Raw genomic sequence first — 16711 nt, 5'->3', positions numbered from 1 at the left:
GCTCTACCCACCACACCCCGCCATCCCTGACTAGAGGGCCTACAGCAAAACCTAAAAGACTTCAGGTAAAGAAGCTTTAATCATCCTTCCTAGCCAAGATTTACTATTTTAGTGCTTGAAGTGGACTGGACCTAACTGGACCGTTTGGTGGACACATAAAGTTTTGAATGTATGTACAGGTCATGTCAGGTTCTTGCTCCCATTCCTTAGACCAATTAGGTCTGGCTAGTTAGCTCCTCAATGGTCACTATTTAAAAACATTGATTACCATTGCTTCTGAAAGTTTTCTCAAGCCTGACACGGCAGAGATTGGATGTGAGGACGACTCTGATCGACCGATCTCTCAGCCCGTAGATGAGGGACGCCATACATCGAGGCAAGAACAAAAACCACACATACAGAAAGGCCCGTATTCGTAGAAAGATCAATATGGGGAAAACAGAGTAAAAAAAACCCAAAACAGCGGAGTAGTTACATGACAACAGTATCAGGCCCAGCTGCAACAGGTGCAGCAGCAGCGTCTTCTGAGCTTTACGGGCCGACTCCTTGTCTCTTTGACTCCTTGACGCTGACCTGGCCGCCACCACTACGCCGATGTAGCTGCAAACAATGAGCAAGCACGCCAAGGTGAACAGAGAAGCGGTGAAAGATGTTCTGAGGTGATGCAACACGGGCAGGAGAAATATCCTGTCGCTGCTGCACGGCTCGGGCATCTTCAGAGTCTCCAGCTGGTCAAAGGGAAAGCGTAACAGTACAAGCACCAGAGTGACAACCTGAAGCAAAGAAAGGATCCAAACAGAGAGCACGGCCGCCCCCGTGTTCCTGACGGTGATGATGGCAGCATGTCTGAGAGGGTGGCACACTGCCACATATCTCTCCAGAGACATCACCACCAGCACCAGAGGAGAGATGTCATTGGTCATGATAGTTAGCATGACGAGGACGCCGCACTGAGGATACGTGAGGAGGATCCGATACGTGTAACACAGGTACAACACCTGGCTGGATGCAATCAGCAGCGTGTCCGCCAGGAGGAGGTGGAACAGCAGGATGTAGCGAGACGTCTCCCGAAACATGCGTTTCCATCTCAAGGTGAGCATCATCACCGTGTTGATGAAGAGGAACACCAAGCAGGCCACCGAGGTAATGCTGGATGAGAACACCCGCTCCACCAGACCCAACCGGGTCACGTTAGACTGCGACAACGCTTGTCTCAACATGGAAGTCACACAAAGACAACATGAAGCCCTCAAAGAGCAGCAGTCGACTGCACGCTCTCTTTATACGTTTATTTACTCCATGCTGATACGTCCAAACTCTGTCATGTGACCCACATCAGCGCACCCTGTGACCACGCCCCCAAACAGTCCTCCCTTGTCATCATCAGACTGGACGACCGCAAGTGACAACATTATTAAATTCGACTCAGGATTTTTATAGACAAATCTGAATTTTGTCCAGTCGACGATCAATCATATATACAACATTGTTTTGCTTTGTTTAAAGGCCTACTGAAACCCACTACTACCGACCACGCAGTCTGATAGTTTATATATCAATGATGAAATCTTAACATTATAACACATGCCAATACGGCCGGGTTAACTTATAAAGTGACATTTTAAATTTGCCGCTAAACTTCCGGTTCGAAACACCTCTGAGGATGACGTATGCGCGTGACGTAGCCCGGCGAACACGGGTATGCCTTCCACATTGAAGCCAATACGAAAAAGCTCTGCTTTCATTTCATAATTCCACAGTATTCTGGACATCTGTGTTCGTGAATCTGTTGCAATCATGTTCATTGCATTATGGAGAAGGAAGCTGAGCAAGCAAAGAAGAAAGTTGTCGGTGCGAAATGGACGTATTTTTCGAACGTAGTCAGCAACAACAGTACACAGCCGGCGCTTCTTTGTTTACATTCCCGAAAGATGCAGTCAAGATGGAAGAACTCGGATAACAGAGGCTCTAACCAGGAGGACTTTTGACTTCGATACACGGACGCCTGTAGAGAACTGGGCCAACACAGACTCTTACCAGGATTACTTTGATTTGGATGACAAAGACGCAGACGTGCTACTGTGAGTATGCAGCTTTGGCTTCTAAACATTTGATCGCTTGACCGTATGTGCGCAACTTTTTTTTTGCGTATGTACGTAACTTTTTTTAAATATATAAGCTTTATGAACCTTGGGTTAGGTGAACGGTCTTTTGGGCTGAGTGATTGTGTGTGTTGATCAGGTGTTTGAATTGTATTGGCGTGTTCTATGGAGCTAGGAGCTAGCAGAGGAGCTAGGAGCCAGCGTAACAAACACGCAGGTGTTTTTATGCAGGATTAATTTGTGTCATATTAAATATAAGCCTGGTTGTGTTGTGGCTAATAGAGTATATATATGTCTTGTGTTTATTTACTGTTGTAGTCATTCCCAGCTGAATATCAGGTCACCCCCGGCTCTCACAGCATCTTCCCTATCTGAATAGCTTCAACTCCCCACTAGTCCTTCACTTGCACTTTACTCATCCACAAATCTTTCATCCTCGCTCAAATTAATGGGGAAATTGTCGCTTTCTCGGTCCGAATCTCTCTCACTTCATGCGGCCATCATTGTAAACAATAGGGAACTTTGCGTATATGTTCAACTGACTACGTCACGCTACTTCCGGTAGGTGCAAGCCTTTTTTTTATCAGATACCAAAAGTTGCAATCTTTATCGTCGTTGTTCTATACTAAATCCTTTCAGCAAAAATATGGCAATATCGCGAAATGATCAAGTATGACACATAGAATAGATCTGCTATCCCCGTTTAAATAAAAAAAAATCATTTCAGTAGGCCTTTAAGAAATGTAAACAGATTGTGATGAAATGTAGGACAGTATGGATTTAGATTTGGCGCTCGCCACAAGGTGAGTCGTCCAAATTCATTAAATAAACTTACAAAAGGAATTCAATTTTTAATTGAAGTGAACACAACAAATATCAGATTTACGGCTTTTTCCACATAAAAAATGCTAAACCACTCTAAAAAACAAACCAACACAGTAGAGATGGGATAGTTTAGTGAGGTCCTCGGCTCTGTGGAAGACATCAAACTTAACTGTGGCCACCTGGTATCCTCTCCAGGCAAGAGAATGGGGGACAGAACAGACAAGCGGCAGGTCGACTAGTCTTAAAAGGTGTCTATTTAAAGCCCATCCATCCATCCATTTTCTTCCGCTTATCCGAGGTCGGGTTGCGAGGGCAGCAGCCTAAGCAGAGAAGCCCAGACTTCCCTCTCCCCAGCCACTTCGTCCAGCTCCTCCCGGGGGATCCCGAGGCGTTCCCAGGCCAGCCGGGAGACATAGTCTTCCCAACGTGTTCTGGGTCTTCCCCGTGGCCTCCTACCGGTTGGACGTGCCCAAAACACCTCCTAGGGAGGCGTTCGGGTGGGATCCTGACCAGATGCCCGAACCACCTCATCTGGCCCCTCTCAATGTGGAGGGAGCAGCGGCTTTACTTTGAGCCCCCCCCGGATGACAGAGCTTCTCACCCTATCTCTAAAGGAGAGACCCGCCACCTGGCGGAGGAAACTCATTTCGGCCGCTTGTACCCGTGATCTTGTCCTTTCGGTCATAACCCAAAGCTCATGACCATAGGTGAGGATGGGATTGTAGATCGACCGGTAAATTGAGAGCTTTGCCTTCCGGCTCAGCTCCTTCTTCACCACAACGGATCGATACAGGGTCCACATTTCTGACCCCCGGCCTAGGGTATATAAATGAGTTTTAAGGTGGGACTTTACTGAGGTAGCATCTCTAACTTTTGCCGGTGTTCTGTCTCATGAGGTGGTTTTTCAGACGTTTCGATACGCAGGTTTCTCTTCTCGGCAATAGAGGTCGACTCGGAGGCTCAGAGAGACCCACATGCTCGAACAATGTCCAGGGGCCCTTGAATCAACAATTTGTCCTTGTTCACAATTCTCTCGCAAAAATCCCTTATTCGTGCCCACTGCCATACGTAAGGATTTTGTCTTCGAACGATCACCCGCTGTCTTCGCCCTCTATTGACAATCACGGCAACAGCAGGGGCTGCAACTGTAATAACAACTCCAAAACCATGGAATCGCAAAGTTCATGATGCAAAACACCCAAATGTACTTTGTCGAAATTTTTGAAATATTGCTTTTATTATATAGGCAGAGGTCGCTTTAAATCTGCCTATATGGAACTGCGCTTTTTGTCCATATAGGCAGAGTTAAAGCTACCTCTATTTCCTGGTGTCTGCGGCGTCCCGTTGCCGAGAGCGTGCGTGGTCACGTGCACGCAGCACAAAAATGGAGCAAAAGGAATAAAGAGAAAAGCTGAACCCTTATCGATAACCAATAACTAGCAATAAGGCAAAACTCAAAAATGTTGATAATTACAAAGTCTTGATAATTACATAATTCTGTTTTGATTCTAAAAATACACATATTTGTCTGCAAACCATGTTATTGCCAGAGTATTGGGGGACGGCGTGGCGGGGTTGGGAGAGTGGACGTGCCAGCAACCTGAGGGTTACTGGTTCAATCCCCACCTTCTACCAACTTCATCGCGTCCGTTGTGTCCTTGAGCAAGACACTTCACCCTTGCTCCTGATGGGTCGTGGTTAAGGCCTTGCATGGCAGCTCCCGCCATCATTGTGTGAATGTGTGTGTGAATGGGTGAATGTGGAGATAGTGTCAAAGCGCTTTGAGTACCTTGAAGGTAGAAAAGCACCATACAAGTATAACCCATTTATTGTCACAACGAGTGAAGACATTCATCACCTTCAGTGTTTACTAGCATCAATTTGGTTGACTTATTGGTTTAAATCTGTTTTAGTGAGCACTTCACCTTCAGGTAAAGAAGCTTTAATCATCCTTCCTAGCCAAGATTTAGTATTTTAGTGCTTGAAGTGGACTGGACCGTTTGGTGGACACGTAAAGTTTTGAACGTATGTACAGGTCATGTCAGGTACTTACTCCCCTTCCTTGGACTAATTGGGTCTGGCTAGTTAGCTCCTCAATGGTCTCCTTTAGGGGTTGTTCAATTCTGACCACACATTAACACAAAAGTTTTTTTGTTTCGTCTTATTCAACTTGTCATGGTGTTTTACCCAGAGACCCGGCGTGAGTCAACACCCATAGGTCTCATTAATCAAGCTGGTATGTGGTTAAAAAAAAAACACGTTGAATAATTGATGCCTTTACAAGGTTGTCACATTGACAGTAGAGACAAACAAGAAAGGAGAGAAAACAAACACTGATGTCATCAGGACAAAGTTGATGACTGACATGGTTCTGAAACATTTGATTCAAACTTCCTTGTTATCAATAATTCCTGTTCAAATTGTTATTCACAGTCTGGTTCCCACTGCACCACTGGTTGACTTGTTGCCAAACAAAAATGGTGAGCTTCTGTGAAGGCTGCCCAACCAATACCAATTGTATTTATTTATTTTTTCTGGAAGGATATAACAGGCCTCGAATTTTAACTTCTTAAGATCAAGGCAAGTGTTGCCTTCAAGGAGGTCATTATTTTATTTCGAGGCAGGGGCTCCAAAGCGTATATATATGTATATATATATATCTTGAGTTTCCAGTCATTTCTACAACTCTTATTTTTTTGTGATGTAGTGATTGGAGCACATACTTGTTGGTCACAAAAAACGTTCATGAAGTTTGGTTCTTTTATTAATTTATTATGGCTCTACTGAAAATGTGAGCAAATGTGAGGGTCAAAAGTATACATACAGCAATGTTAATATTTGCTTACATGGCCCTTGGCAAGTTTACCTGCAATAAGACGCTTTTGGTAGCCATCCACAAGCTTCTGCTTGAATTTTTGACCACTCCTCTTGACAAAATTGGTGCAGTTCAAACTTTTTCCACTGAGGGCCGCACATAGAAAAATCAAAGCTAGCAGGGGCCATTTTGATATTTTTTATTTTAAAAACCAATATATGTATAAAAAATATATAAAAACCCTTTGGGGTCCCCGGGATCAAGCCTGAGTGGAAGCCTAAATGTATATTTTTTATTTTAAATCATTTTTAAAATGTGCCGTGGGGCCGTTAAAAAATGGCCCCCGGGCCGCACTTTGGACACCCCTGCTCTACATCAACAATATGATTTGCCTGAGTGGCTGGAAAGGACAAATAAAAAAATAATAATAATGACAATAAATAAATTCCTCAATTTTTTAATTTTATTTTTTATTATTATTATTTTTTAACTGTTTAAGAATCGTTACAAATAAAAATCGCAATCCATTTGAAAATAAAAAAGGTTGACATTGCTACTGAATACAAAGAGAAGGATTAAAAAACAATTCACAAATCCATCCATCCATCCATTTTTTTCCGCTTTTCCCTTTCGGGGTCGCCGGAGCCTATCTCAGCTGCACTCGGGCAGTAGACAGGGTACATCCTGGACAAGTCACCACCTCATCACAGGGCCAATGCACAAATAATAATAGTAATGAATTAGATTTATATAGCGCTTTTCCATTAACTAGATACTCTAAGCCAGGGGTGCCCATTACGTCGATCGCCAGCTAGGCATTAAAAATATAGACCTAGAAATAAAATCAATCTTCACTAAGACGTCACTTGATTGACATTCAGCCACGGAGTTTGCCGCCAATGTATTTCTTGTAAAGTGTATAAAAACGAGTATAGAAGCTGGACAAAAAAGCAACCACTTTCATGTGGTATTGGACAGAAAGGAGGACTTATTTTCTCCTCCATTTGAAAGTGTGGACGTTATCAGCACTACTGTCTGATTCCAATCAATGCAAGTCATCAGAATCAGGTAATACACCAACTTATATTCTTGTCTTCATGAAAGAAAGGAATCTACATGTGTTAAACATGCTTGTATTATCATTAAACACCTTTAACTTGTTAACAAAAATGTCTCTTTCATAAATAAATACATATAAATGATATATACTGTACATGAATGAGGTAGATCCCCTCGACTTGATCAATTGAAAAGTAGCTCTCCTGCAGAAAAAATGTGGGCACCCCTGCTCTAAGCGCTCACATTCACACTTCGGTGGTGGTATGCGACATTTGCAGCCACAGCTGCCCTGGGGTGGACTGACCGACCACCACCTATCATTCATTCACCAGTGTGAGCAGCACTGGGGGCAAGGGTGCCCAAGGACACAACGGCAGTGATTTGGATGGCAAGAGGCGGGGAGTGAAACGGGTAACTCTCAAGTATCTGGCACGGCCGCTCTACCCACCACACCCCGCCATCCCTGACTAGAGGGCCTACAGCAAAACCTAAAAGACTTCAGGTAAAGAAGCTTTAATCATCCTTCCTAGCCAAGATTTACTATTTTAGTGCTTGAAGTGGACTGGACCTAACTGGACCGTTTGGTGGACACATAAAGTTTTGAATGTATGTACAGGTCATGTCAGGTTCTTGCTCCCATTCCTTAGACCAATTAGGTCTGGCTAGTTAGCTCCTCAATGGTCACTATTTAAAAACATTGATTACCATTGCTTCTGAAAGTTTTCTCAAGCCTGACACGGCAGAGATTGGATGTGAGGACGACTCTGATCGACTGATCTCTCAGCCCGTAGATGAGGGACGCCATACATCGAGGCAAGAACAAAAAACACACATACAGAAAGGCCCGTATTCGTAGAAAGATCAATATGGGGAAAACAGAGTAAAAAAAACCCAAAACAGCGGAGTAGTTACATGACAACAGTATCAGGCCCAGCTGCAACAGGTGCAGCAGCAGCGTCTTCTGAGCTTTACGGGCCGACTCCTTGTCTCTTTGACTCCTTGACGCTGACCTGGCCGCCACCACTACGCCGATGTAGCTGCAAACAATGAGCAAGCACGCCAAGGTGAACAGAGAAACGGTGAAAGATGTTCTGAGGTGATGCAACACGGGCAGGAGAAATATCCTGCCGCTGCTGCACTGCTCGGGCATCTTCAGAGTCTCCAGCTGGTCAAAGGGAAAGCGTAACAATACGAGCACCAGAGTGACAACCTGAAGCAAAGAAAGGATCCAAACAGAGAGCACGGCCGCCCCCGTGTTCCTGACGGTGATGATGGCAGCATGTCTGAGAGGGTGGCACACTGCCACATATCTCTCCAGAGACATCACCACCAGCACCAGAGGAGAGATGTCATTGGTCATGATAGTTAGCATGACGAGGATGCCGCACTGAGGATACGTGAGGATGATCCGATACGTGTACAACAGGTACAACACCTGGCTGGACGCCATCAGCAGCGTGTCTGCCAGGAGGAGGTGGAACAGCAGGATGTAGCGAGACGTCTCCCGAAACATGCGTTTCCATCTCAAGGTGAGCATCATCACCGCGTTGATGAAGAGGAACACCAAGCAGGCCACCGAGGTAATGCTGGATAAGAACACCCGCTCCACCAGACCCAACCGGGTCACGTTAGACTGCGACAACGCTTGTCTCAACATGGAAGTCACACAAAGACAACATGAAGCCCTTAAAGAGCAGCAGTCGACTGCACGCTCTCTTTATACGTTTATTTGCTCCATGCTGATACGTCCAAACTCTGTCATGTGACCCACATCAGCGCACCCTGTGACCACGCCCCCAAACAGTCCTCCCTTGTCATCATCAGACTGGACGACCGCAAGTGACAACATTATTAAAGGCCTACTGAAATTATTTTTTTTTATTTAAACGGGGATAGCAGATCCATTCTATGTGTCATACTTGATCATTTCGCGATATTGCCATATTTTTGCTGAGAGGATTTAGTAGAGAACAACGACGATAAAGTTCGCAACTTTTGGTCTCTGATAAAAAAAAAAGCCTTGCCCCTACCGGAAGTAGCGTGACGACACCGGAGGAAGGACTGCTCACATTTTCCTATTGTTTACACCAGCAGCGAGAGAGATTTGGACCGAGAAAGCGACGATTACCCCATTAATTTGAGCGAGGATGAAAGATTTGTGGATGAGGAACGTTAAACTGAAGGACTAGCGTGCAGTGCAGAACGTATCTTTTTTCGCTCTGACCGTAACTTAGGTACTAGCTGGCTCATTGGATTCCACACTCTCTCCTTTTTCTATTGTGGATCACGGATTTGTATTTTAAACCACCTCGGATACTATATCCTCTTGAAAATGAGAGTCGAGAACGCGAAATGGACATTCACAGTGACTTTTATCTCCACGACAATACATCGGCGAAGCTTTTTAGCTACGGAGCTAACGTGATAGCATCGGGCTTTGCTGCATATAGAAACAAAACAAATAAGTCCCTGACTGGAAGGATAGACAGAAGATCAACAATACTACCAAACTCTGGACATGTAACTACACGGTTAATGCTTTCCAGCTTGGCGAAGCCTAGCAATGCTGTTGCTAACGACGCCATTGAAGCTAACTTAGCTACGGAACCTCGACAGAGCTATGCTAAAAACATTAGATCTGCACCTACGCCAGCTCTCATCTGCTCATCACGACCCGTGCTCACCTGCGTTCCAGCGATCGACGGTACGACGAAGGACTTCACCCGATCACCAATGCGGTTGGCGGCCCGGAAACGGAGGAAGTCAAGGTGAGGTTGTTCGGCTAGCGCGTCTGCTATCCTCAAAGTCCTCCTGGTTGTGTTGCTGTAGACCGCCGCTAATACCCCGATCCCACCTACAACTTTCTTCTTTGCAGTCTCCCTTGTTCATTAAACAAATTGCAAAAGATTCACCAACACAGATGTCCAGAATACTGTGGAATTTTGAGATGAAAACAGAGCTTTTTGTATTGGATTCAATGGGCTCCGAATACTTCCGCTTCAACCGTTGACGTCACGCGCAAACGTCATCATATCGAAACGTTTTCAGCCGGAAGTTTGCCGGGAAATTTAAAATGTCACTTTATAAGTTAACCCGGCCGTATTGCCATGTGTCGCAATGTTAAGATTTCATCATTGATATATAAACTATCAGACTGCGTGGTCGGTAGTAGTGGCTTTCAGTAGGCCTTTAAATACGACTCAGGATTTTTATAGACGAATCTGAATTTTGTCCAGTCGACGATCAATCAAATATACGACATTGTTTTGCTTTGTTTAAGAAATGTAAACAGATTGTGATGAAATCTAGGACAGTATGGATTTAGATTTGGCGCTCGCCACAAGGTGAGTCATCCAAATTCAATAAATAAACTTACAAAAGGAATTCAGTTTTTAATTGAAGTGAACACAACAAATATCAGATGTACGGCTTTTTCCACATAAAAAAGGCTAAACCACTCTGATAAACAAACCAACACAGTAGAAATGGGATAGTTTAGTGAGGTCCTCGGCTCTGTGGAAGACATCAAACTTAACCGTGGCCACCTGGTATCCTTTCCAGGCAAGAGAGTGGGGGACAGAACAGAGAAGCGGCAGGTCAACTAGTCTTAAAAGGTGTCTATTTAAAGCCCATCCATCTATCCATTTTCTTCCGCTTATCCGAGGTCGGGTTGCGAGGGCAGCAGCCTAAGCAGAGAAGCCCAGACTTCCCTCTCCCCAGCCACTTCGTCCAGCTCCTCCCGGGGGATCCAGAGGCGTTCCCAGGCCAGCCGGGAGACATAGTCTTCCCAACGTGTTCTGGGTCTTCCCCGTGGCCTCCTACCGGTTGGACGTGCCCAAAACACCTCCCTAGAGAGGCGTTCGGGTGGGATCCTGACCAGATGCCCAAACCACCTCATCTGGCCCCTCTCAATGTGGAGGAGCAGCGGCTTTACTTTGAGCCCCCCCTATCTCTAAAGGAGAGACCCGCCACCTGGCGGATGAAACTCATTTCGGCCGCTTGTACCCGTGATCTTGTCCTTTCGGTCATAACCCAAAGCTCATGACCATAGGTGAGGATGGGATTGTAGATCGACCGGTAAATTGAGAGCTTTGCCTTCCGGCACAGCTCCTTCTTCACCACAACGGATCGATACAGGGTCCACATTTCTGACCCCCGGCCTAGGGTATATAAATGAGTTTTAAGGTGGGACTTTACTGAGGTAGCATCTCTAACTTTTGCCGGTGTTCTGTCGATATTTGCTACCCATCAGTAGCTGCTTATGCAGCACCCCTAGACATGCGCAAAACCTAAATATCGCAATAAGAAACTGGTAATGGAAACACACATATTTTGAAAAACCTCTGAAATATCGCTAAAACATTTTTACGCTCTCATGAGGTGGTTTTTCAGACGTTTCGATACGCAGGTTTCTCTTCTCGGCAATAGAGGTCGACTCGGAGGCTCAGAGAGACCCACATGCTCGAACAATGTCCAGGGGCCCTTGAATCAACAATTTGTCCTTGTTCACAATTCTCTCGCAAAAATCCCTTATTCGTGCCCACTGCCATACGTAAGGATTTTGTCTTCGAACGATCACCCGCTGTCTTCGCCCTCTATTGACAATCACGGCAACAGCAGGGGCTGCAACTGTAATAACAACTCCAAAACCATGGAATCGCAAAGTTCATGATGCAAAACACCCAAATGTACTTTGTCGAAATTTTTGAAATATTGCTTTTATTATATAGGCAGAGGTCGCTTTAAATCTGCCTATATGGAACTGCGCTTTTTGTCCATATAGGCAGAGTTAAAGCTACCTCTATTTCCTGGTGTCTGCGGCGTAGCGTTGCCGAGAGCGTGCGTGGTCACGTGCACGCAGCACAAAAATGGAGCAAAAGGAATAAAGAGAAAAGCTGAACCCTTATCGATAACCAATAACTAGCAATAAGGCAAAACTCAAAAATGTTGATAATTACAAAGTCTTGATAATTACATAATTCTGTTTTGATTCTAAAAATACACATATTTGTCTGCAAACCATGTTATTGCCAGAGTATTGGGGGACGGCGTGGCGGGGTTGTGAGAGTGGACGTGCCAGCAACCTGAGGGTTACTGGTTCAATCCCCACCTTCTACCAACTTCATCGCGTCCGTTGTGTCCTTGAGCAAGACACTTCACCCTTGCTCCTGATGGGTCGTGGTTAAGGCCTTGCATGGCAGCTCCCGCCATCATTGTGTGAATGTGTGTGTGAATGGGTGAATGTGGAGATAGTGTCAAAGCGCTTTGAGTACCTTGAAGGTAGAAAAGCACCATACAAGTATAACCCATTTATTGTCACAACGAGTGAAGACATTCATCACCTTCAGTGTTTACTAGCATCGATTTGGTTGACTTATTGGTTTAAATCTGTTTTAGTGAGCACTTCACCTTCAGGTAAAGAAGCTTTAATCATCCTTCCTAGCCAAGATTTAGTATTTTAGTGCTTGAAGTGGACTGGACCGTTTGGTGGACACGTAAAGTTTTGAACGTATGTACAGGTCATGTCAGGTACTTACTCCCCTTCCTTGGACTAATTGGGTCTGGCTAGTTAGCTCCTCAATGGTCTCCTTTAGGGGTTGTTCAATTCTGACCACACATTAACACAAAAGTTTTTTTGTTTCGTCTTATTCAACTTGTCATGGTGTTTTCCCCAGAGACCCGGCGTGAGTCAACACCCATAGGTCTCATTATTCAAGCTGGTATTTGGTTAAAAAAAACCACGTTGAATAATTGATGCCTTTACAAGGTTGTCTCATTGACAGTAGAGACAAACAAGAAAGGAGAGAAAACAAACACTGATGTCATCAGTACAAAGTTGATGACTGACATGGTTCTGAAACATTTGATCCAAACTTCCTTGTTATCAATAATTCCTGTTCAAATTGTTATTCACAGTCTGGTTCCCACTGCACCACTGGTTGACTTGTTGCCAAACAAAAATGGTGAGCTTCTGTGAAGGCTGCCCAACCAATACCAATTTTATTTATTTATTTTTTCTGGAAGGATATAACAGGCCTCGAATTTTAACTTTTTAAGATCAAGGCAAGTGTTGCCTCCAAGGAGGTCATTATTTTATTTCGAGGCAGGGGCTCCAAAGCATATATATATATGTGTATATACATATGTGTATATATATATATATTTTTGAAGGAAGAGCACTGAACTTTTCAATGAAGATAACTTTAAACTAGTCTTAACTTTAAAGAAATACACTCTATACATTGCTAATGTGGTAAATGACTATTCTAGCTGCAAATGTCTGCTTTTTGGTGCAATATCTACATAGGTGTATAGAGGCCCATTTCCAGCAACTATCACTCCAGTGTTCTAATGGTACAATGTGTTTGCTCATTGGCGCAGAAGGCTAATTGATGATTAGAAAACCCTTGTGCAATCATGTTCACACATCTGAAAACAGTTTAGCTCGTTACAGAAGCTACAAAACTGACCTTCCTTTGAGCAGATTGAGTTTCTGGAGCATCACATTTGTGGGGTCAATTAAACGCTCAAAATGGCCAGAAAAAGAGAACATTCATCTGAAACTCGACAGTCTATTCTTGTTCTTAGAAATGAAGGCTATTCCACAAAATTGTTGGGGTGACCCCAAACTTTTGAACGGTAGTGTGTGTATATATATATATATATATATATATATATATATATATATATATATATATATATATATATATATATATATATATATACATACATACACGTATATATGTACATATATATATATATATATATATATATATATATATATATATACATACATACACGTATATATGTACATATATATATATATATACACGTATATATAAATATATATATATATATATACATACATGTATATATGTACATATATATATATATATATACACACGTATATATATATATATATATATATATATATATATATATATATATATATATATATATATATATATATATATATATATATACATACATACACGTATATATGTACATATATATATATATATGTATATATATATATACACACGTATATATGTATATATAAATATATAAATATATATATATATATATATATATATATATATACTGACCTTCCTTTGAGCAGATTGAGTTTATATATTTTTATATATATATATATATATATATATATATATATATATATATATATATATATATATATATATATATATATATATATATATATATATATATATATATATATATACACATACAAGTATATGATATGCAAAGAATCACTCCTCTCTTTATTGTGTGTATATATATATATATATATATATATATATATATATATATATATATATATATATATATATATATATATATATATATATATATATATATATATATATATATATATATATATATATATATATACACATATGTATGTGTGTGAAAAAATCACAAGACTATTTCATCTCTACAGGCCTGTTTCATGAGGGGGTGAAACAGGCCTGTAGAGATGAAATAGTCTTGTGATTTTTTCCCACACATACATATTACGCTCTACCACGGTATCGAGCACTATTTTTTTGGATAATCTAATTAAGACATATATATATATACACATATATATATATATGCATGCATGCATGCTTTGGAGCCCCTGCCTCGAAAGAAAATGCTGCCCCCTTCCAACTTGCTTTGGTGCCCTATAATATGAGCCCTCCTTTAAGGCAACACTTGCCTTGACCTTCAATTTCCAGGCCTGGTGGACACTGCTCAAACGGAGACTTTTACTCATCTGATGACGTCACGGTTATGCCCTGTCATTTCCAAAGTTCACTGTATCGTAAACAACACTGCCTTTCTGGCTTTAATCACACTTAGATGACTTACTGTATGTTTAGATGTAAACATACTGTTTTTTTTACACTCATTGATGAAAAGACACTTCAAAATGAGCTTTTAAAGACCCTGCGACACTCCCGCCAGCTCCAATGACAGTCAGCTCTTTTGGACACGGTCAATTGGATGGGACAACTTTAACAAGCAATACTTTTTTGCTTTTGGATCATAAGAAAGGTGCAACGTTATCTCATGTTTGTAATCTTTATTCAACAACAGATCATCAAGAATTGTACTTAAATTTGATTAACAATTTGTTTAGTTTATTTATTTTAGCGCAACATAATTGCGCCCTGTGATGAGATGGCGACTTGTCCAGGGTGTACCTCGCCTTCCGCCCGAATGCAGCTGAGATAGGCTCCAGCGCCCCCCGCGACCCCGAAAGGGACACGCGGAAGAAAATGGATGGATGGATGGACAACATAATTGCATGTACATGTTTTTCGTGTCAGTTATTTATCAGCAGGATTTAGAGGCGCAGAGCTCCGTGTCTGACGTCAACGCGTGGCCCATGTAGAAACATCCTCCCAACACTACCAGTAAAGGATTATTCTTGAAAGCAGACAAATAGATCTTACAGAGTAAGAGATGTGGGAGGTCAAAACAGTGAAGACACGTCACACCAGGAAGTAGCGACCACTCTGAGGAAGGTTGAAGTGACATCTAAAATCGTAAGCAGGTCATTTTTATCTGTTTCTCTCCAAAAAAAACTGTTTCCTGCAAACAAGGGTATTTCACTCATTTCCGAAGACAAGGTGAGCAATCGATCTACACCTGCTGTACGGGGGACATCAGCGGGTACTCAACTCGCTTCCCTCCCCCACATGTAGGTTGGAGTGTTTAATGTTCGACAATACGACTGCCAGGTTGATACTGGAATCAGATCCCTGAGAACCAAATTGTCCAATCTTCAACCACACAACTGACATACATGTGACCCCAAAAATTGTATTTATTAAATCAAGTAAAAGGCCAAACTGATATGTACTGAGATCAAATTGGATTTTATTGTTTTATTTTTTACCATTGCTTCTAAAAAGTTTTCTCAATCCTGACACGGCAGAGACTGGCTGTGAGGACGACTCTGATCGACTGATCTCTCAGCCCGTAGATGAGGGACGCCATACATCGAGGCAAGAAGAAAAAACACACATACAGAAAGGACTGTATACGTATAAAGATCAATCTGGGGAAAACTGAGTAAAAAAAACCCAAAACAGCGAAGTGGTTACATGACAACAGTATCAGGCCCAGCTGCAACAGGTGCAGCAGCAGCGTCTTCTGAGCTTTACGGGCCGACTCCTTGTCTCTTTGACTCCTTGATGCTGACCTGGCCGCCACCACTACGCTGATGTAGCTGCAAACAGTGAGCAAGCACGCCGAGGTGAACAGAAGAGCGGTGAAAGCTGTTCTGCAGTGATACAACACGGGCAAGAGAAATATATTGTCGCTGCTGCACTGCTCGGGCATCTTCAGAGTCTCCAGCTGGTCAAAGGGAAAGCGTAACAGTACAAGCACCAGAGTGACAACCTGAAGCAAAGAAAGGATCCAAACAGAGAGCACGGCCGCCCCCGTGTTCCTGACGGTGATGATGGCAGCATGTCTGAGAGGGTGGCACACAGCCACATATCTCTCCAGAGACATCACCACCAGCACCATAGGAGAGATGTCATTGGTCATGATAGTCAGCATGACGAGGACGCCGCACTGAGGATACGTGAGGAGGATCCGAAACGCGTACAACAGGTACAACACCTGGCTGGATGCCATCAGCAGCGTGTCCGTCAAAAAGAGGTGGAACAGCAGGATGTAGCGAGACGTCTCCCGAAACACCCGTTTCCTTTTTAAGGTGAGCATCATCACCGCGTTGATGAAGACGAACACCAAGCAGGCCACTGAGGTAATGCTGGATGAGAACATCCGCTCCACCAGACCCACCTGCGTCACGTTAGACTGCGACAACGCTTGTCTCAACATGGAAGTCACACAAAGACAACATGAAGCCCTCAAAGAGCAGCAGTCGACTGCA

At 42.9% G+C, this 16711-nt stretch overlaps 3 protein-coding genes across 3 annotated transcripts; all 3 read right to left on the bottom strand.

The window, feature by feature from the left end:
• Positions 1 to 251: 251 nt before the first annotated feature.
• LOC133649987 (odorant receptor 131-2-like) lies at positions 252 to 1220 on the bottom strand. The gene has a single exon (XM_062046703.1). It carries the CDS (start codon positions 1218 to 1220, stop codon positions 252 to 254), a length of 969 nt encoding a protein of 322 aa, XP_061902687.1.
• Positions 1221 to 1292: 72 nt separating this feature from the next.
• LOC133649986 (odorant receptor 131-2-like) lies at positions 1293 to 8458 on the bottom strand. Its single transcript, XM_062046702.1, has 2 exons — positions 7700 to 8458; positions 1293 to 1388 (listed from the first exon to the last, which is right to left on the bottom strand). Exons 1-2 carry the CDS (start codon positions 8456 to 8458, stop codon positions 1293 to 1295), a joined length of 855 nt encoding a protein of 284 aa, XP_061902686.1.
• A 60-nt stretch (positions 8459 to 8518) lies between these two features.
• LOC133649985 (odorant receptor 131-2-like) lies at positions 8519 to 16659 on the bottom strand. Its single transcript, XM_062046701.1, has 2 exons — positions 15901 to 16659; positions 8519 to 8626 (listed from the first exon to the last, which is right to left on the bottom strand). The coding sequence occupies exons 1-2, from the start codon at positions 16657 to 16659 to the stop codon at positions 8519 to 8521; spliced, it is 867 nt and encodes a 288-aa protein (XP_061902685.1).
• Between the last annotated feature and the right edge of the window lie 52 nt (positions 16660 to 16711).

The sequence above is a fragment of the Entelurus aequoreus genome, linkage group LG05 (genome assembly GCF_033978785.1).
Source record: "Entelurus aequoreus isolate RoL-2023_Sb linkage group LG05, RoL_Eaeq_v1.1, whole genome shotgun sequence".
In the NCBI taxonomy this organism is placed as follows: Eukaryota; Metazoa; Chordata; class Actinopteri; order Syngnathiformes; family Syngnathidae; genus Entelurus; species Entelurus aequoreus.
The sequence above is the reverse complement of the archived record's forward strand: the minus strand, read 5'-3'. Positions and strand labels throughout refer to the sequence as shown.